This window comes from Dermochelys coriacea, chromosome 18, assembly GCF_009764565.3.
Source record: "Dermochelys coriacea isolate rDerCor1 chromosome 18, rDerCor1.pri.v4, whole genome shotgun sequence".
In the NCBI taxonomy this organism is placed as follows: Eukaryota; Metazoa; Chordata; order Testudines; family Dermochelyidae; genus Dermochelys; species Dermochelys coriacea.
This window is the reverse complement of record NC_050085.1, coordinates 9,637,196-9,658,973: the sequence shown is the minus strand read 5'-3', so window position 1 is coordinate 9,658,973 and position 21,778 is coordinate 9,637,196. Positions and strand designations below refer to the sequence as shown.

Sequence of the window (21,778 nt, the reverse complement as noted above, 5' to 3'; positions counted from 1 at the left end):
AGGAGGTAGGACTGCTGCATAATCATTTAAAACTACTTATATGCAACCTAGTTATTGAGAGAGACACTATCGCTTATCCTGGGATAGTGGAATGTTCATTATACACTTATGTGCTGAACATAAGTCGGACCTGCTGAGGTTATCATAGTTGATGTCCAGGGCCCAGTTGGAGTATGGAAGAATTGTGTGTTTTCGTCCTGAGCAAGACGGTGGCTAGAGTCCAGAGACCTGAGGGGTGCACTCAGAGACCGGGAAGGGGCTCAGAGGACCAGTTAGCCTAGTAACTTCGACAGTGAGCTCAAGCTGTGAACTTGGAGTTAAACCTGGATTTGCAGCTAGGACTCAGAGCTGTCCTTGGCTCAGACGGGGCCCCAAATGGCCAAAACCTCATTACAGTTTAACAGTGTTGCACTTGAATGTGAATACCTCAAACCCAAACACTTCCTCAAGATGAAGATCTAATTCTAGTCATTGCCATTGGTGTATTTTGAGTACACCTTATGTTACAGTAAAGTAACCTATTATATACCTTGAGTTGCCAATCACTGCCTTTTAAAAAGATTCTTATGTTTTTTTAATTCAGGATAGTAAATTTAAAGCATAGGGTGACTGGAATAAACGGTCGAAAAGGGATCCTGGCGGCTCCGGTCAGCACCACTGACTAGGCCGTTGACTGTCTGGTTGGCGGCGCTGTGCAGCAGAGCTGGCAGGCTCCCTGCTAGCCCCTGTGTGGCTCCCGGGAAGCAGCCGGCATGTTCTCCTCCGGCTCCTATGCAGAGGTGCAGCCAGTTGGGTCTGCACACTGCCCCTGCCCCTGCCCCAAGCGCCGTCCTTGCAGCTCCCTTTGGCCAGGAACCACGGCCACTGGGAGCTGCAGGGGTGGTGCCTGCAGACAGGACAGTGTGCAGAGCCACCTGGCCACACCTCCACATAGGAGCCAGAGAGGAGACGTGCCACTGCTTCCAGGAGCTGCTTGAGGTAACAGCCGCCCAGAGCTTGCACCCCTGATTCCCCCCCTGCACCCCAATCTCCTGCCCCAGCTCTGTTCCCCTCCTGCCCTCCAAACTCCTTGATCCCAGTCCAGAGCACCCAAACTCCTCAACTCTCATCCCCACCCCAGAGCCGGCACCTCCAGCTGGAGCCTTCACTCCCTCTCGCATCCCAATCTCCTCCCCCAGCCCAGTAAAAATGAGCAAGTGAGTGAGGGTGGGGAGAGCGAGCGACAGAGGGAGGGGAGGATGGAGTGAGCAGGGGTGGGGCCACGGAGGAGGGGCGGGGCAAGGGTATTCAGTGTTGTGCAAGTAGAAAGTTGGCAACCCTAAGCATTATGGGTCCTTCATGTATAGATCACTTGTGAGGTCAGCTACTCCATTGCCTGTTTCATTCAAAGAAAGGCTTAGATATTTAAAATTGGATTTTCAAGAGAGTCTGAGAGAATGAGGAAATTATTTGGGAATTGGGTGCCTAACTCCCTTAGGCTGCTTGAAAATCCCAGCCTCAGATCACAAAGGTCTGCGTTTTGACAGTAGCTTCTAAGGAAATACTGACTATAAAAACAGAAGCAATTAGCTTGAGACAAAGAAACTGGGCCACATCTGAATCATGGTTAATGCTGGTGTAAACCTGAAGTAATTCCACTGAGATAGAACAAGTCACTAGGCTCAATTCTGATTTCCAATTACACCAGTATAAATCAAAAGTACTCAAGACAATGGAGTTACACTGGTGTAAAGCCAGAATAGGGCCTTGTCTTCACTATAAAAATAAAATAAAAAAGATGTATTCTTAACATTGCAAACTCATATCTAAATTATAGCTAATTTGGGTTAACTAACTCAAGGTAAAATCCTAATGAAACTAAGAAAGTTTATAGGTTTCACATGAGGTAGCAGATCAACCAGCTAATTCACATGAAACCTACAAACTTCCTTAGTTTCAGTAGGATTTTACCTTGAGTTAGTTAACATGATTTAAGAACACACTTTTTTTTTTTTGTAGTGAAGATAAGGCCTAAAGTGCCCTAAGAATCTCTCCCAGTGGGAGTGAGTCTGGAATAGTCCTGATGTAACTGTCAATATCCAACTCTCTGAAGTGACTCTGGATTTGCTCTGTGTAACTGAGATCAGAATCTACCCCGCCATGTATAATCTGTAAGATGATGTTTCTAAAATGTAGTAGACCTAATGGGAAAGAAAAAGAGTTTTGAATTATTCTGAGAATTCTGTAATATCAGCTTCTTTTGGGGTTATGAAAGGAAAAAAGGTGGGTCTCTTAGTCACCTATTCCATACAGAGAATACAAAATATTTTTTGGTTTCTCCTATGTAAACGTAGATCTAAGTCAGTGAAACCTGAAAACTTACATTAATATTGACAACTGTGAAGATTGAGTTTGAGTCCGTATTTGTTTTTTTTTCTTTGTTCAAAGTAATACAGGCGAGTTGCATCATACGCACATTTAACTTACACGAATTCAACTGTACGCGCTTGGCAAAAAAAAAAGAAAAAAAAAAGAAAGAAAAAAAGAAAAATAACGATTCCGCCCACCATTCTACTCAATGAGCATATGCACCGGAGTGAGCGTGAGATAGGACACGTGAATCTGCTATTCCCTCAGTCGGTCTCAGTTCCCGCATGCCTCTCGCGGCGGTGGAGTACAGGAGTCGACGGGAGAGTGCTCAGGGATCAATTTATCGCATCAAGATTAGACGCGATAAATCGATTCCCGCTGGATCGATCGCTGCCCGCCGATCCGGTGGGTAGTGTAGACATACCCTATGTGTGAGCATCTTGCCGTGCTGAGTGGATTCTAGTGCATGGGTCGGCAACCTTTGAGAAGTGCCATGCCAAGTCTTCATTAATTTAAGGTTCTGTGTGCCAATAATACATTTTACATTTACAGGGACCAGCGGCTGGAACCCCAGACTGGCAGCGGGCTGAGCGGTGCCAGGGGCCAGGACTGCTCAGCCCGCAGCTGGCCCTAGTTTCCGTTCATCCAGGCCGGCAGCAGGCTGAGCAGGGCCGGCGGCAGAGTGGCAGCAGAGTGCCGCCAAAATTCAGCTCACCTGTCACTTTTGGCACGTGTGCCGCAGATTGCCAACCCCGGCTGTACAGGGTTGTATGGTATACACAAAACCATGTACAGTATACTGTACTGTAGTTTATGGACGATTTAAGGGATTTTCAAGGGTAATTTTGACTACACGCGATTTTCGCCTTACGCACTGACTTTAGAACCTAATCCCCACGTAAAATGTGACTCGCCTGTACCATAAATCAACCAGGAGCCCCCTATCTTAAGAATCCAGGCTGATATAGAAGAAGTAGATTTAATGTCACAGATACAAAGCATCGTACTCCCTCCCTCCCTCCTCTCTCCCCCCATTCCCTTCTCCATCTGTGTAGGGAAAGACAAAAGCACTTTATGAAAAATTAAAATATCTCTCTCCATTCTGTCCTAAAGAAATCTGACCTAAAGCCATTTAAATTGAGAGAGGTCTAGGTTTGAAGTGATGATTACAAATCACTTAATAGCACATGCAATTGTATGTGATATTGGCTGCTTCATGTATTTCCTTCAGTTCCTTGCTTCAGTCCTGATCCTTGAAACACTTATGCACATGAGCAAATTTATACAACTGAGTAATCAGGCCATTGATTCCATTGGATTGCTTAAGGCTTCAATTTGTGAACTCATTTAAGCATATGCTTAACTTTAAAAAGGTACGTAAATTGCATTTAAATTGATGGCGTTTAAGCACACCGGGCCCAAGTGCATGAGTGGTTTGGGTGCTTGTATTTGGGCCCAGTGTCTAATGTTTGTATTTGTTTTGAAAATCAATGCAGTTCACTTTTAGATGTTTGCTAGGTTCCATTTTGGAATGGGGCCAATTTAAAATCAGATCTGGATTCTGTGATTAGGATTTAAATTAATAAAAACTTGACAGTGTTAATCTGCTGAGAGCCATTTACTCTCCCCAAACAGGGATAGGAGTAATTCCATGATTTAGACCCTAGTGACCTAATCCATGCATCAAACTGAGCTGAATCCCAGATCTTTTACACCGTTGTGTATTTCGCTCATTGGTATTTTTGATTATATGCAGTGTGGGAGGTAAAGATTCAGAAGAAGTTTTTCCTGACACCTAGTTAAAATTAATTTTATCTCATTGCTCCTAATAGTATCACTGTGAATTACCCTATTCTACTTTGTGTGGTGTTTACACGCTTCACTTCTTTGGAGGCATTTCTGTTCCCCTGTTATTGCTCAGCCAAACTGTACATATTGAACCAGATTTTCACTTGGTGAAATCAGTGGAGTTAGTGATTCACACTAACCGAAGATCTCACCCATTCATTTAAAAAAAAAAATCTATCCTCCAAATCCTTAAAGCCCCCTGGTAATTAGTGTTCTTTTTCTTACTTGCATCAGTTTCTTTCTGATAAAGTGCCCAGAACCAAACACAGTCCAGGTGAGATCTTATCAAAGCTGTAGAAGCAGGGTCCATGATGTGAAGCCTTGGAGTACACAGCCCAAAATTACATAGTCTTTATTCTGCTGCCATATTGCACTGCAAATGCAAATCCAAATGATTGGTGACTATCCCCTTTAGTTCTCATTCTGTACGACTGCTTCCTGGGTATCTGTCTGCCACTAATAACAATAATAGTTATCATTTTTGTTAATTGTTACCATACTGCCAATCCCAAGCATTCAAAAATCATGATTCAGGCCTCCGCAGAACCATGAATTTGTCTTAAAAAGTCATCAGATATATATTTAAAATTCCTTTTGGGTTCTTTTTCTTTGCCTTTTTTGAGTTTGAATAGTACACGGGGTCACATTTTCAAGCTTTTTTTGACTGCATAAGGGCTATAAACATACTTTTTTTAAAATTGAAGGCTGAGGTTTTCATGTATTCACATGTCTCCAGGAGCTGAGACTTTACAAAAAGCACAAATTATTGCTAGACTGTAAAATAGTGAGAGTTGGCAATGCTTCTTATTATAGTTTCATATCCTTTCATATCCTATTCAGATAATCCACATTCTCCTCCTTTCCCATCACTCCTTGTCTACATTTTAAAATTCCATTTCATCTCTCTTCCCGAGTTCCCCTTTCCTCCCTTTATCAATCATGCTTCCTTGCTCTGATGCAGTGAATTTTTGAAGGGTATCAAAGTGGAGCAGAGAAATCGCTCCATCTCTCTTCCTCCCTCCTCCCATCCCCCTCCCAGTGCAGGAGATAGAATCCAAAATTAAAATAAGCTCTGTACCTGTAATAGATTTGCACAGTTCTCTCTGGCTGCTAGTTTTTGTTTTCAGACCATGCACCTATCCTGAATTGATGACTCGCTGCACTACTGAGGCTCGGTCTACCCTACATACTTCTTTCGGTATAGTCACATTACTCAGAGGTGTGAAAAATCCACACCCCTGAGCGACATAATTATATCAAGCTTACCCCCTCACCACCTTGTAGAGAGAGCTGTGTCAGTGGGAGAGCTTCTGCCACCAACATAGCCACCACCTCTCGCGGAGGTGGAGTTATTAAGCCAACGGGAGAGCATTGGTGCAGCTGCACTCATGTAAATTTGTAGTGTAGACCTGCCCTGACAGAGACATTTTTGCTTCAAAAAAAAAAAATCAGGTGTTCCCTCTTCCATAGGGTATATCTCAGCAGTCCTATTCCTGGTTCATTGATAAACTAGGGAGAGTAAGGAAGAGACAGAGTTTAATTTTCAAAAGGGTGCTCAATTTAAGACACCTTACCATGCCTGGTTTTCAGACGTTGCATGCTCAGTGCTTTCTGAAAAACAGGTCGTGTTAAAGGTGTCCCAAATTGGACACCCAAATCACTAAGTACTTCTGAGCATTTAGGCCACAAAATCCTTGGCATTTCTTCAATGCCTTTTCCTGCATCTGTGACAGCCAGGATTTCAGGATGGCTGTGTCAAATCCATTGAAAGTGCTCTTACTATAATTAATGAACTGTAAAGCTGGCAACAATTACTGTCAATTATAAATGTTGCTCTTTGCACTGATTTTTTTTAAAGTAATCTACACTAATTATTTAATTGTGTGGAATACTGTGTATGGAAGTTAGTTTTAAATATACATTAAATGCAAGATTTTTGTGGTGTAGCAATTTCATGGCCATCTGACAACTTCACTGTGCTTCATATCATTGTCACTTGAAACGTCATGTGGACAGCAGGTTTGGATCTCGGGTCCTACTGCAGAGAAGATGCAGCCACCTGCCATTTGGATAAACGAAGATTTTCTAATAGCTATGGAGGTCTTATGACACACAGTTAAGTGGTTCTCGTTCCATCCACTAGATGACAGCAGCACACAATTGTACAGCATGTGTAGTGGAACAATGCAAGCACCTTTTGATGGAATTTTTTGCTACACTTCTCTAAATACTCCAAGAACAAACATTATTTCCCCCTCTGAAAGCCATACATGAATATTATTTATTATTGGTACATGGTTATGCCCAGAAGACCCACTCAAGATCAGAATCCCATTGTGCTACATGCGGTACACAAACACAGAGAGGGGCATGGTGCCTGCCCCAGTGGAATATATAAAGGGAATTAATTTCTAGCTCTTTAAAAACTATTTGTCCAGAGGAAGATAATGACCATTAAATCACACTACAACTATAGCATCATTTATAGCATCCCAAATACTGTATGAAGTTTAAATAACATGATTACAGACATGAAGACTGGAGTGGAGAGCAGAATGAGCAGGCATTAGGAGGGGAGGAAACCTGTATATTTCCTCTGAGATTGAAAAGGGATGGAGGGTTGCGGCGGGGGGAGGGGAGTCTGGAGGGAGGGTCTCATAACACTAAGTCACGTGAGCCAAGCGAATATGGAATTGTGAGCGCTGTGACGATGGTTCTGTATCCATAATACATTCACGCCAGTGTTAGAAGAACACAGGAATGGCCATATGACATCAGACCATGGGCCGGTATCCTCCATCATCAGTTGCAGAGGAAAGAGAAAGGAAACCCGGCAGTAGACAGTTATGGACTACAAATATAGGCCTAGCAGGGGGACAACTTGGGATAAATGGTTCTGGGGTTGCCCAAGCTCTCTCTTCCTTTGCTTAGAAATCAATGATTAAGGGGTTTGCCTCTGTGTAAATAGTGGGCTGCGTTTGTTCTGGAGTTATACAGCAGGTACAGCGAGGGGGTAACACTAACATCAGCTCCTAAGCCTGAATTTACGGATGTAGGCTGTCAGTAAGATCGACAGTTCCATTAAGCAGCATCCCTCTCTTGGTCTGAGTGATTAAAATGTCTGCATCCACCCTACTCTTCATACATCATATCACTGCACTGGTACTTAATCAGGAGCTGAATAAAACGCAATGCATTCTTCATAGCTTTTTATTTTTTCCCAGTCAGGGACCCAGATGGGGTATTGCCAGGACATACTATGCTGTCCATCACCGAGTTTGTGTTTTTTCTGGAACCGAAGTTCATAATTCCAAAAGTTGCTTTATTACAGACTGCTATTTCACATTATTGAAAAAGGAAACAGAGTTACAGCTTTTGGCCTGAGCAAGCTGTTTCTGTTTGGTTCTGGAAAGAGCAGGACTAGTTTCCAGATTACCAGGATCCAGTGAGGAGGATTAGTTTTATGGTTAAGGGACTGGACAGGGACTCAGTGGGATCTTGACTAAATTCCTCTCTCTGCCACAGATTTTTTGCATCACCTAGGGCAAATCCCTTAATCTCTCCTTACTTCCACCTCCCACCTTTTTTTCTGTCCTGTCTGTTTAGTTTGTAAGCTCTTCAGGATGGGGGCTGCCTCTTGCTGCGTGTTTGTACAGGGCCGAGCACAACGGGGCCCAGATCTTGGCTGGAACCTCTAGGTGCCATGGCAATACCATGGATCCACGCTGGCAGAGTGAGCCAGGCGGGCCCGATGGAAGTCAATAAGGCTCCCTGTGAACATGGGAGTCTGCACATGGAGATCCAGGTGCAGGATCGGGGCCTAAATGTGTAATATAGTAAATGATCGTTGCAACCTTCACAAAAGTAACAGGCCTTTTTAAAATAAAAAGAGAGTTGGTGATTGTCCAAACTGTGCTGTAATTTTAAATAGCTGCTGAAGCCCTCCCGGAGAGCTTTGAAAAGCATTTTATGCAGCGGAACAATTGAGCAAATTCCTCAACCAACTTTTATGCCAGTTTTCACTCAGCTAAAGAATTAAATTCACTCTGACTGCATTTGTGCCTCTTTGGGGGCTGACTCCCTGTCACACGTTGTAACCACAAAGACCACGTTTCTTTCGCTTCGTCAGAATTGTGTCTACACACAAAGTTTCTCTGTGGTGCAACCTCCTGCGTATGCTGATGGCTCTCTTGCATTTCATAGTCCGAGGAAATGCAGTGTTAAAACCTTCTGCATCTTCTGGGTTTGTTTCACAGCATATTTTCATACAAAGAATGGAAATATTCTGCTTCATTTCACCTGATAACGAAAAATAACCCTGTTTAAGGTGAGACAGAGATTGCATAATACCTGTTTTTCCATCTGTCTATGGTACATATATGGCCTCTATTACTGTGCTATCTGAGCACCCCACAAACTTTAATATATTTATCATCACAATGCCTCTGTGAGGTAGGAGACTGCTATTATCCCCATTTTACAGATGAACAACGAGATTAAGTGATTTGCCCAAGGTCATATAAGAAGTCTGTTGCAGAGCCAAAAATTGAACCTGGGTCTTTTAGGACTCAGGCTAAAGCTCTTGACCAGTCTTCCTTTCCTTTTCAGCTTGGATGTCTTCATTTTTTCACTGTGAGATGCAGTTTTCAATTTCGGATCAATTGTCTTTCCACTATTATTGTTACAGGTTTCAGAGTAGCAGCCATGTTAGTCTGTAATCGCAAAAAGAAAAGGAGTACTTGTGGCACCTTAGAGACTAACAAATTTATTTGAGCATAAGCTTTCGTGAGCTACAGCTCACTTCATCGGATGCATTCGGTGGAAAATACAGAGGGGAGATTTATATACTCACACACAGAACATGAAACAATGGGTTTTATCATACACACTGTAAGGAGAGTGATCACTTAAGATGAGCTATTACCAGCGGGGGGAGGGGGAGGAGGAAAACCTTTTATGGGGATAATCAAGGTGGGCCATTTCCAGCAGTTAACAAGAACCTCTGAGGAACAGTGGGGGAGGAGGTGGGGGGGAGAAATAACATGGGGAAATATAGTTTTACTTTGTGTAATGACCCATCCACTTCCAGTCTCTATTCAAGCCTAAATTAATTGTATCCAGTTTGCAAATTAATTCCAATTCAGCAGTCTCTCGCTGGAGTCTGTTTTTGAAGTTTTTTTGTTGAAAGATAGCCACCCTCAGGTCTGTAATCGAGTGACCGGAGAGATTGAAGTGTTCTCCGACTGGTTTTTGAATATTATAATTCTTGACGTCTGATTTGTGTCCATTTATTCTTTTACGTAGAGACTGTCCAGTCTGACCAATGTACATGGCAGAGGGGCATTGCTGGCACATGATGGCATATATCACATTGGTAGATGCGCAGGTGAACGAGCCTCTGATAATGTGGCTGATGTGATTAGGCCCTATGATGGTATCCCCTGAATAGATATGTGGACAGAGTTGGCAACGGACTTTGTTGCAAGGATAGGTTCCTGGGTTAGTGGTTCTGTTGTGTGGTGTGTGGTTGCTGGTGAGTATTTGCTTCAGGTTGGGGGGCTGTCTGTAAGCAAGGACTGGCCTGTCTCCCAAGATCTGTGAGAGTGATGGGTCGTCCTTCAGGATAGGTTGTAGATCCTTGATGATGTGTTGGATTCTGGGTGGCAGAATCAGCCCCCAACTAAAATCTCTCCAACGCTCAGCTTTCGAGCAATCCCATCTCCATCGCAAATTCTGTTTTGCTCAAAATAAACAGGTTTAAGTGTTTGTTTTTCCATCTCTCTTGCTTCCGAATGGCGTCTGGAAACTGCTCTGCAATCAGAAAGCTAAATGAATAAGATCCTTCAAGTGGTGCACCGTGGTGTAAGCACAACGGCACGTTTGATACATGCCGAGCAACTTATTTTGTACTGCTTCTGAACTTGCTATGCGGCGTCAAACCTCCAGTTATTAGCATGGCAATTAGAGCCCTGGAGAATTTTAAAATGCACGGCTCCTGCTCGGGGGTATTTCTCCCCCACCCCCAAAACGTCCGAATCAAAATTCTAGAACCCTAGGGTTAGAAGGGACCCCAAGGGTCATCTAGTCTAACCCCCTGGCAAGATGCAGGAATCGCAAGTGTCTAGTCACCCATGGTCGCCTTTTCTCTTGCCACTGTTGGCAGCTGTTGGGAAGGGAGGGGGCAAGCTTGTGAAAATTGCCATGTTGGTGTTTTATCCAAGGCTTCGCTCGGTGCCAGAAGATGTATTTCAAAGGAGTATATGGCCTCTGGTGCAATTGCACCCTACTCACACTGCTGGCTTGAATCCATGCACGTGAAAAAAAGGAAGAGTAATGGGCTTGGTTAATATCAGCTATTAAAAGGGACGATTCTAGCAGAGGCCTACAGGGAATGCAGCTATGACAAGCTGTGCGTGTGAGTAATTAATGGCTTCCTTTTAGGCCATGCACAAACATTTTGGCTCCTTTTCTCCTCATGTTTCTTTGCCTTTATGATCTTCTGCAGAGCACAACCGGTGGGATTCTGCTAGCATACAGTACTGATGGCACGTGACATTCCCATGACCAACAGCCATGTTATCCATACCTAGCTCAGAACTACTGTCCTCAGAGCATCTGAATGCTCGCTGTCGCTAACATCACGCCTTGCCTATGTTATGCCAGCCTTGCTGCCAGTTAGCACCATATCAGAATGGAGGGAGGGAAGGGGGCATTCGTTCTTTCCTGGATCTAGAACTCCTGGCTTTCCTAGGTTATATAATGTTACTAATGCTGATGGTATTGTCAGAAGCTTTATGTTTGCTGGTTTTTTTGGTTTCTTTTTTTTTTTCTTCGAGCACTCAGCTCGTCGCATGTGAAGCAATGATAACTTTATCAAAACTGGTGCCTATTGTCTCAGAGCATTATGGCAAGAGCTAAGATTAATAAAAGCCTGTCACTTTTATTAACTTTGTAATCTACTGCATTATTTAATTCCAGGCAGGCATGAACTGCCGCTATCAAAGCTTTTAAACTGCTTTGTGCGGTGCTTGTGAAATAGGTCTACTGTGGCCGGTATTGTAAAGCCAGCCACACTGTGCCATCTGAGATCCCACAAAATTGCTTGCCATTCAACTGCAGTATCTCAGAACAACATGCTTTAACAGTAGGGATGAATGCTGACTCTTCATTAGCGACCACTGCATGCAATCATTAATGCGTTTTGGAGTTTTTTCCCTCAACCATTGTGATCCGATTCATATATAAGTGTTGCCAACTCTCAGAATATTTGAGGGTGTTTTAAAGCACCAACTCCTGGAGTCGTGAATATGTGAAAATCTCAGCTTTCATTTTGGGGTTAAAAATAAAGGTTCTGGCCCTCATGATGGTGAAGAAAAGCCAGGAAATGTAACCCAGATGTAGCCTAACCCCCCAAAAGTAAATAAAAAGAACCCAACCTGCCTTTTTAAAAATCACGATATTTAAGCCAATTTCATGATTTCTGTGGTTTTTGAATACTTTGGATTGGTAATTCTAATGATTATCTGAGAGAAAATGCATCAAAGAGATGTCCTAGGCCAGTACTCCCTATCCACCCATGAATGGTATGGCAGGGTCTGACCTTATCTATTAGGGCCATTAAGCAAAGGCAATTAGGCTCCTTATCAACTGCTCAGTAGAGCAGTGATCTGCTGGGCTTCTGCCCTGGTAATGAAAAAGGCTCTTTGCTCCATCGTTCCCTCACCCCCAGACACCAACACACACTCGAGTTTAACAGAGAGAATTCGGTTTTTCCACCGAATGCATCCGATGAAGTGAGCTGTAGCTCACAAAAGCTTATGCTCAAATAAATTTGTTAGTCTCTAAGGTGCCACAAGTACTCCTTTTCTTTTTGCGATTACAGACTAACACGGCTGCTACTCTGAAACTGGAGAGAAGATAGCGATAGAAAGACCTTATTACTGTAGGTCATTGATTTCATCCCAGGCCAGTGGGAATCATCTTGTTAACATTCTCCCCCACCCCAGCCCCAGCTAACAAGAAACCATTAGAACATCATTAAAAGCCTATTGGCATGGAACATGTAAATAGAGAGCCCCAGGAAAAAAAAAAGGCTTTAGCATAGTGTGTGCCCTAATTGCATTTACTCCATGTAGCAGCTTGCACAATTGGGACCTAAAACACACTCATCACTGGCTGGGGATAGGGGGATGGTAAGTACAGCAAGAAGCCAGGAAAATGGAACATTTTTATATTGTCAGGGCATTTGCAAAGCTAGTGCTGGAGTAAGCAGAGCCGCAAAGGGAAAGACAGAGTGACAGGCTGCAAACAGAGTAAGCATTGGTGAAATACTGCTTAATGTGCTGGCACTTTGACAGACACGCTGATGGATGCTGAAAAGGTGGAAATAATTCCAGAAATCGTTTTAAACGCTGTGTCTTCGGCAGGGGGGACTCCAGACTGCTGGGTTTTAAATTGTGCCTCTGCTCTGGAGCTTTGTCTTGGCCATGGAAAGAATCAGATGTTTTAGATTCCAAGGCATTAGCCTCACTGAGGTCAAGGGCACTTCCTCTGACTTTGTTTTGTTTCAGAGAGAGACAAAGCGGGCGAGGTAATATCTTGTGTTGGACCAACTTCTATTGGTGAAAGAGACAAGCTTTTGAGCTACACAGAGCTCTGCTTCAGTTTGTTTCAAGCCCCAGCAGGTTTTGCACAGCCACCACCTCTTCCATGTAATAAGGACAAGATCCAGGCTTCTAGCCTTTGTTTTAAAATGTCGTTGACCTCATGGTATTCCCAGTTCATCTGGGGATTAGACATTCCCTGTCGATTTGTGCCGCCCATGTTGGATCGGGTAAGGTTCAAATAAGCATCAGAATGTTTGTGTGTTTAACGGAATCACTGGCCCTTCTAACGTTCACACATCACTGGTCTTCAGCCAAGCTCAGATCCAGAGATTGCCGTACCCATTTTGCCCCTGTAGTTGGCAGATTCTGCTGCTTCATTGTATCACCAGTGTTATATGAATTGAGACCATATTTTAGTTTCACCCAGTAAGCAGGTGGTGGGTGCCCCCAGCTGAGTCATGGCATAGGACACACACAACGGATATTGTCCAAATTCACCCACAACTCTCCTCCACCCTCCCAAACATCTGTACTTGGGATGGTTTGCCTCTATTCTTTATTAAAAGTATCTCATTCCTAGGACAGGACTGTATGTACAAACATAAGCCTTAGCTCGCACTCTTTGTCCTGGGGTGGTCTAATTAAGATTTTTCCCTACAGAACCCTCCAGCTCTTCCTTCTTGCAACAGGGAGACTGTTGGCCTTTTTTGTTCCCAAATGATGCTAATCAGACCCTATTGCTCTGGCTACCAGGGTGAGTCAGGAATCTAGCTTTGTTCCTCCATAGCTGGTCCTGCAGTCTCAAACCCAATTACATTTCCCTAAATATGTAGCTATTATTTTCATTTAGAAATCAAATGTATAGAGAAGAAAAACACTGGAACCCATACAGAGTATCATCAAACAAGTACAAACCATACTCAGTGAGACCCCATCCTGAAAGAACTCTTTCCTGAAAGCTCTCTTCTGGCCTTCAGACGATCCTCAACCTCTCCAAGCTCATCATCAAAAACAAGCTCCCCAAGTCCCCACAGACCAGGGCCCACCAACTCAAAGCAGCACCAGTCCTGCCAGAACAACAGATGCAAAACCTGCTGATATATCTCCACTGCTACAATGATCAACATCCACCACGACACACCTTTCAAGATCCATGAGTACGACACATGCCTATCACAACATGTGGTGTACCCCATCCAGTGCACTAAATGCCCCAGTAGCAACTGTGTGGGTGAAACCAGACAATTCCTATGCTCTTGAATGAACTCATATGGGAAAAAGATAAGACAAAAACACCCTCTCACCTGTGGGTGAACACTTTTCACAAAGCCATGACTTGATTTCTGACCCATCTGTTCTCATCCCCAAGGGAAACCTGCACAATACTTTCTAAAGACCAGCCTTGGATAGGGTTGCCAACTTTCCAGTCACACAAAACCAAACACCCTAGCCCTGCCCCTGCCCCTGCCCCTGCCCCCACTCACTACATTTTCCCCTCCCTCGGTGGCTCGCTGTCCCCCACCCTCACTCACTTTCACTGGGCTGGGGCAGGGGTTGGAGTGTGGAAGGGGGTGAGGGCTCTTACTGGTGCTGCTGACTCTAGGGTGGGGCTGGGATGAGGGGTTTGGGGTGCAGGAGAGGGGTTGTGGTGCAGGAGAGGGTGAGGGCTCTGGGCTGGGGGTGCAGGCTCTGGGGTGGCCCAGAGATGAGGGGTTTGGGGTGCAGGAGGGGGCTCCAGGCTGGGGGGGCTCAGGGCTAGGGTAGGGTGTTGGAGCTCAAGTTTGGGGCACGGGTTTACCTCAGACGACTCCAGGTCAGTGACGCAGCGGGTGGGGGGCTAAGGCAGGCTGCCTGCCTGTCCTGGCACAGCGCTGCACGCGCCCTGGAGGCAGCCAGCAGGTCCAGCTCCTAGACGGGGGTCCAGGAGGCTCCACATGCTGCTCTCACCTGCAGGCACCGCCGCCCCAGCTTCCATTGGCCGGTTCCTGGCCAATGGGAGTGTGAAGCCAGTGCTCGGGGCAGGGGTACTGCATGGAGCCTCGTGGCCCCACCGCCTAGGAGCCGGACCTGCTGGCCACTTCTGGGGCACAGCGTGGTGCCGGCCAGGACAGGTAGGGACTAGCCTGCCTTCAACCCGCAGCACCACTGACTGGACTTTTAATGGCCCGCTCGACGGTGCAGACCGGAGCCACTAGGGTCCCTTTTTGACTGGGTTTTCCGTTTGAAAATGGGACACCTGGTCACCCTAGCCTCGGAGCTTAAATTCATAACTTTGCTAGACTCTAAAAATCACAGTCTTAATAAAGACACTGGATTTATGGCTTATTACAACAATCTGTAATCCACTAACCCGCCCTTTTGTCCTATGACAACGGGGTAATAACAGGCCACTTCACCTTGAATTTGTCCCATTGGCTTAGAATATGTGAGCTAACTACTTTTGTTAAATTATCTGTTAGATCTTGTATTTAGCTGTGACACTCTTTGTACCTTCCCCAGACCTGAAGAACAGCTCTATGTAGCTTGAAAGCTTGTCTCTCTAACCAACAGAAGTTGGTCCAATAAAAGAAATGACCTCCCCCATCTTGTCTCTCTAATATCCTGGGACTGACATGACCACAACAACACTGCATATTGATTCAAATGTTATTTGTGCATGCAACCTGCATGTATGTTGCTCCAAACTCCTGCATCATTGATTCAGCAGAGGCCCTTTGGCAGAGTTCTCTGTGCAGACTGTTTGTGCTGTTGTGTAATTGTTGTGAACTAATGTATTATATTTTTTTCCATCTGAAAAGGGACCAAATGAGTTCTTTTATTGTTTCAAGCATTGCTGCAAAAAGCTGCTCATTTTTTCACAGCTTCCTCCAAATTTGTGACTTTAACAGCATTTGCCTTTACTTCAGCACCATGACTGATTTAGATGCTTGCATGAGTTTACTCTGGGCAGTCATTTTTGTTCTTCACCAGCCATTAAGTGTATATCCTTCAAGCACATAGCTTTCTTTAGCTACTCAGGACAGGCAATTCGAAATCTGATTCTGCTTTCAGGTCCCCTTCAAGGCCGCCCACTAAATTGACCCTGTGTCACTGGTTAACCTCAGACTATTGCAACAAAACCTGAAACCATTTTGCCAGGCTTTGTATTTCATTACAATGATGGAACCTAGCAAGGTTCGTGTTGACTTTTGCCAGATCTTTTCACTATCCCTGGATTAGAATTCACCTGAAACCAGTAAACCTCACTATTGCACATTCAAGTGGATATGCACAGAAGATGTTTGTGCAGTATTCTCCCAGATCTGTTAATTACAGTCTGTCTAAATTCCCTTTGTAGTTTATAATAATAAATAAGGTAAAAAATAATACCAACACATAAAATCTCTGTTGTAATGATTATCATTTTGTTTCTGATTTTACATAGCAATGATTTGTAAATCTGTTAAAACTTCCTAAATACATATTAATTATTATTATTATATCATTATAGCTCTTTAACATTTCAGTAAGATAGGATTTTCTTCATTTACTGGCCAGAACTGTTATCTAGTGTTGCTGTGCATTATCAGACAGCTGCCATGCTCTTCCCTTGATGTGGCTGCAATTGGATGACAGGTGAGGATTTTTCCTGTTTATAGATTGTAAATTCTTGCTGTGGGAGCCTTCCATATTCTTATCAATGGAATATTTGTATATGTGATGCAATGGACAATGCAGATATGCAGAGAAGATTGAAAGTACAGTACTGCAAAGAAAGCACCTATTACAATATTTGTAAGGACGTTAACAACGCTTCAACATAGGCTGTGAAACAGATTTTTTTCTGCAATCCTTCTGCATAAAACAATTTTTGTAGTTTGGGGTTTTTTTCAGATTCTATGCATTGTCATGAAAACTAGTACATCTGAGCTGCTCTGAAAAAACTGACAGCAAACAGAGAAATGAAATTTATAGGCTGTGTAAACCCTTCCACTAGAATTTAGTACTTTTTGCTAGTTTTGGAATTTGAAATGTGATTCCGGCCAAAAGAGTCTGATAGTGAATGTCAGAGGGAAAGGTAAGCTCATGACTGGTTATTTGAAGGATTGAAGGATTATATAAAGATTATAACAGGCATCTGCTGGAAAAGTTAATTGTATTATTATGCTAGAAAATAAGGCTGTATAAGGTTGATATCAATGGGACTTAAGCACCTAACCTGTGTAGGTGCTTTTTAATATCCCATTGGGCTTACATTGTAATAGCTCTGGGGCAGGAACTCTTCTTTGGTTCTTTCTTTCCTACGGCACCTAGCACAGTGGGGTTATGATCTATGACTGAGGCTCTGAGATGCGGTGATATGATAGGTGCCTATCACCATCTTTAGGCACCTACATACCTTTAAAATTCTGTCCCCGGGCACCTTGGTGAGACTTGCAATGAAATTTTGACTAAATCATTTTTACACTTCTACAGCACTTACAGCCAGATTTAAAGGTATTTAAGTGCCTAAAGATGCCCATAGGCTTTACTGGGATTTGCAAAAGCACCCAGGCACCAAAATCCCATGGAAATCAATGTGCCACGTTGCTGTAGGAAAGACCCACAAGCAAATGGAAGGAGACTTAAGGCAAACACTTAAGCACGTGAGTAACTTTATGCCCTGGAGTAATCCCGTTGGCTTCAGTGGGACTGTTCAGCTGAGTAAAATTAAGCATGTGATTCAGTGGTTGGGAGATCAGAACATAAGCTCTCCATACCTGGGAAATGATGGAACTGATTAGTGCAGGGATGCTGAAATGTAATGGTTTCAGAGGGGCAGCCGTGTTAGTCTGTATCAGCGAAAGCAACGAGGAGACCTTGTGGCACCTTAGAGACTAACCCATGTATTTGGGCATAAGCTTTCCTGGGCTAAAACCCACTTCATCAGATGCATGGAGTGAAAAATACAGTAAGTAACGGGAGCTGTGCAGTTATAAGTTGGGTATTTTTAAAAAAAACAGCCTCTCTGCAAAGTGCTGCCAGGACACAAAATAAATAAATTGAAATATATTTTCTGCTCTGATCTCTTACTAACATTAATTGTCACTTGGAACAACAAATAGTTAAACCCTAGACAGAAGTATGGTCTTTAAGTTGACAAAAAGAAAAGGAGTACTCGGAACCGGGAGACAGGCCTGCCCCGCGTAGCTGTCTGTGATGCTCAAATAAATTTGTTAGTCTCTAAGGTGCCACAAGTACTCCTTTTTCTTTTTGCGAATACAGACTAACACAGCTGCTACTCTGAAACCTGTCTTTAAGTTGACAGTACCCCTTTAAACATCAGAATTTGTAGCTGCTTTCCTGCTGCCTGGCTGTAACTTGGCACTACGTTAATCCTCTATCTTAGAAGTAAGAAATAGTCTCTATACTGCCCTGCACCATATTATTGGTGGTCTTGCTGCAGTACAGTTATTTTTTATCTATTATATATTGTTCTCAATAGAATTGTTCTGCCCCCAGCCTGTAGATAACGATTGTTACTAAATGAATTTTTCCTTAAAGGTTAAGTTGCTGCTTTGCAAGTTGGTGAATAGCAATGAGAGATGCTTCTCCCCCTCCAATGTATAGGTCTGAGTCCTGATCTTGCAAAATTTTCAAATATTACATTCTTAAATATACTTTATAGTGGTACATTTCATATTGAAATTCTTAATAAAATCCTCCAAATTGGAGGTTAGCGTTTGTGTTGTGCTCAGTCATGAATGCCTTTGGGGCTAAGTTTTGAACCAGTATGATCTGGTTCAGATACAATCCAGCGTTGCCAACTCTCATATTAGGTGTAGGTATTTTTTAAAGCCCCAGCTCCTGGAATCAGATGAATAAGTGAAAATCTCAGCTTTCAATAAAAGCAAACAAAAACTAACAATCTCCACCAGCATTCTGGCCCTCATAATGGTGAAGAAAAGCTTGAAAACATAACCTGGGTGTAGCCTAAAGGTTCAAACCCCAGAAACTCCCCATTTCTGGCCCCACCCCAGAGCCTGCACCCCCAGCCAGAGCCCTCACCCCCTCCTGCACCCCAACCCCCAATTTCATGAGCATTCAATTTCCGCCATATAATTTCCATGCCCAGATGTGGCCCTTGGGCCAAAAAGTTTGCCCACCCCTTTTATATGGCAATGCTGCAGTATAATCTGATGATTTAAGAATAACTGTCTGTCTTTTGCTGACTCCATACATTGGGTAGTTTATTTTGGCAGAATGAAACTCCTATTAAATACATAAATCAAAGCCTGGGGGTAAATGAGAGAGAAATGTCTAACCTGGTGCTTTCATCTCTACAGAGCGTTGGACCTCACCTGAACTGAATCTCAGCTCTTATAGCTCTGTAGGAGTGGAACTGCAGAGTCTAGCAGCTTTGAACTAGGAGTTGAACTTTAGAGTTGCAGAGTTTAGGTGCTTTGCCACCAGGGAACAAGTAGTAAAACTCCTGTTGATTTCAGGGGGAGTTGCAGTACCCCAGTCCTGAAGAGGAGATGAATTACCCCCCTGTGCAGCGGTCCAGCACAAGGCTTTCGTGCTGCGTATATCCCACTTAATTCTAATTTTGAGGGTGTAACTGATGCATTTTTGTATGGGCAACTCTGCCCAGCGGTGAATTTTACATGGGGAGAATTGGGAACTATAGCAGGGTGGCTTCACCCTGCGACTAAGCCAACCTGATTACAGAATGATCCCCACCTGGAGGGAATCAAATAATTCCCCATAATGAGCAGCAGGAGGCTGCGCTAGTGGGAATGGAGCCAGGCTTAAGAGGTGATAAAGTCCAGCTGGGAAAAGGGGTTGAGGAAGAGCCAGGCAAGAAGCTCAGGGAGTAAGGAAAGCTGTCCAGGCAGGGAGGCCTAGGGGAGACCTTGATTAAGCAGGGAAGAGACAGAGAGAAGCAGGGTAAAGCTTGAGAGGGTAGGAAGTGGCCCAGGGAAAGCTGCAGCACAGTTCAAGGAGCAGATGTAGCTGTTCAGTCCAGGATCCTGAGGCCAGTGCTCAGAGTTAAGGGTGAGACTGGATTCCCCTACCAGCCCCCAGGAATGGGGGGGTAGAAACCCACTGCAAAGGTTATTGGGCCCAGGAAGAGGGCTCCAGGATGAGCTGAAGATGACTGAGGAAGAGCCCCAGAGTGGGGGAAGGATTTTTCTTTATGTTAGATATTTTGGGGACTTTTAGTTTGAACGACTGGGACCCCAGCAGGGATGGACTCTAAGATGGTGACCCAGCCGGAGGGCTGAATTATTGACAGAGAAACCACCACCGCACTGAAGCAACTGTCGGCAGGGGGAGCCAGCCCAGCGCAAGAGCTGTGACCCCATGCCTGGTCACCACGGGGTGCCTAGCGGTGAGTGAGCTCAGTTACAGGACCCTAATATACAGCGTTTCAGTCGGTCAAATCCCAGAGCACCAGTGTGTCGAACCAGGTGAACTGAGGTTACGTGTAAATAAATGGGGTATTGTAATTCCCTCTCTTCTCAACATGGACTAAGCAGAATAGAATTAGCCAATGATCCTAAATGCCTGTAAAGGTGGTAAAGGATAATTTGTCTGAGTAATAAACTGCTCCTGAGGTTGCTGTCCTGTTCACGCCGACGAAGAAAATTACACTAAGACTAACACGACTGCTACTCTGAAACCTGTTACTAAGACAAGGCTCAACTTTGTTGTTTGCCTCGCTCACTTAGCGAGGAGGTAGGGGTTGCAAACCAAAGCAGCCCTGCAAGTTTGTTAAAGCAGATTGTTGTATTGGCCTGAGGTGACCAAAAATTTTTCCCCAAAAGTATGGCAGCTGGGGGTGGGGAGGATGGAATCAGGTGGAGAAAGAGAAGAAATGTTTTTAAAATGTATGTAAAATGCATCTGTGAAAGCTGAGAAGTAAATTTTTGTTTCCAATCAGACACCAAAATGAAAGTACATTTAATGTTTATCTTACTGCAAGGGGACGGATTAGTGCCATGGGATATGTCAAATGGATAATATTAGGGTTTATATCCTCAGAGGCTTCTCTGTAAGTTATATAGTCATTAGGCTACTGTTTTTTTTATAACCCAGCATTAAGGGGCAGGTCACTTCACTAAACCCTGCTGAACTGGGCCAAGAAAACACCAGTGTATTTCCTATTTTTCGGGATGTGTGTGTGAATGTGGCAACTAAAAGTACACTCACTTAGCCGATTGTGCCTCATAACTATAATTCAGTTCTCTCGGCCATGTGCACGGCCTGCAGCTATGCCACTGTAGCACTGTAGTGTACACGTTTCCTACAGGTTTCAGAGTAGCAGCCGTGTTAGTCTGTATTTGCAAAAAGAAAAGGAGGACTTGTGGCACCTTAGAGACTTACAAATTTATTAGAGCATAAGCTTTCGTGAGCTACGGCTCACTTCATCGGATGCATTTGGTGGAAAATACAGAGGGGAGATTGATATACGTTTCCTACAGCGAAGCAATGGAAAGGGTTTTCCCATCACTAGGCAATCCACCTCTCTGCGTGGCAGTAGCTAGCCTTATCGTCCCCCAAGGTTGGGTTGGCATAGCTACAGCATTCAGGGGTGTGAATTCTTCACACTTTGTCACTGTCACTATGGAGACCGAACTTTTAAGTGTAGACTGGGCCTTAGCTAGCACCTTCTGGCTCAGCGTCTTGCACCTCTTTAGAGACGCTAATGGGCCTCGTTCTCCTTTCACAATAGTTTTACATCAAGTTGATTTCACTGGTTGACATTGGGAGTAACTGCACTGAAAGGGAGAGGAGAATGAAGGGCTAATGTACTTAAGTGCTCAGCAGCTCTGTGAGGTAGGTATAGTCTTTAGGCTTTAAGGTTTAAGCCAATCTCTCACTGTTATTGATCAGGAGGATGAGACCTGATGTGGGAGTCAGATTATCTCCTTTCTGCTAGTGCAGGGTTCTGTCTCCCTCTGAAGCAGCTGGTACTGGCCACTCTGAGACAGGATCCGGGGCTAGATGGA

At 44.1% G+C, this 21,778-nt stretch overlaps 1 protein-coding gene across 7 annotated transcripts in view; it reads left to right on the top strand.

Moving 5' to 3' along the window:
- The window catches only part of KAZN (kazrin, periplakin interacting protein), a 728,345-nt gene that overhangs the window by 476,760 nt on the left and 229,807 nt on the right, over positions 1-21,778 (top strand). Inside the window, exon 1 of one of the 7 annotated variants that reach the window (XM_043500176.1) lies at positions 19,611-20,157. The exons of the other annotated variants lie outside the window; for them this stretch is intronic. Coding sequence (XP_043356111.1) covers positions 20,130-20,157 — 28 coding nt within the window. The 5' untranslated portion in view covers positions 19,611-20,129. Of the gene's footprint in view, positions 1-19,610; positions 20,158-21,778 lie in introns of those variants that run through there. 7 annotated transcript variants of the gene reach the window in all.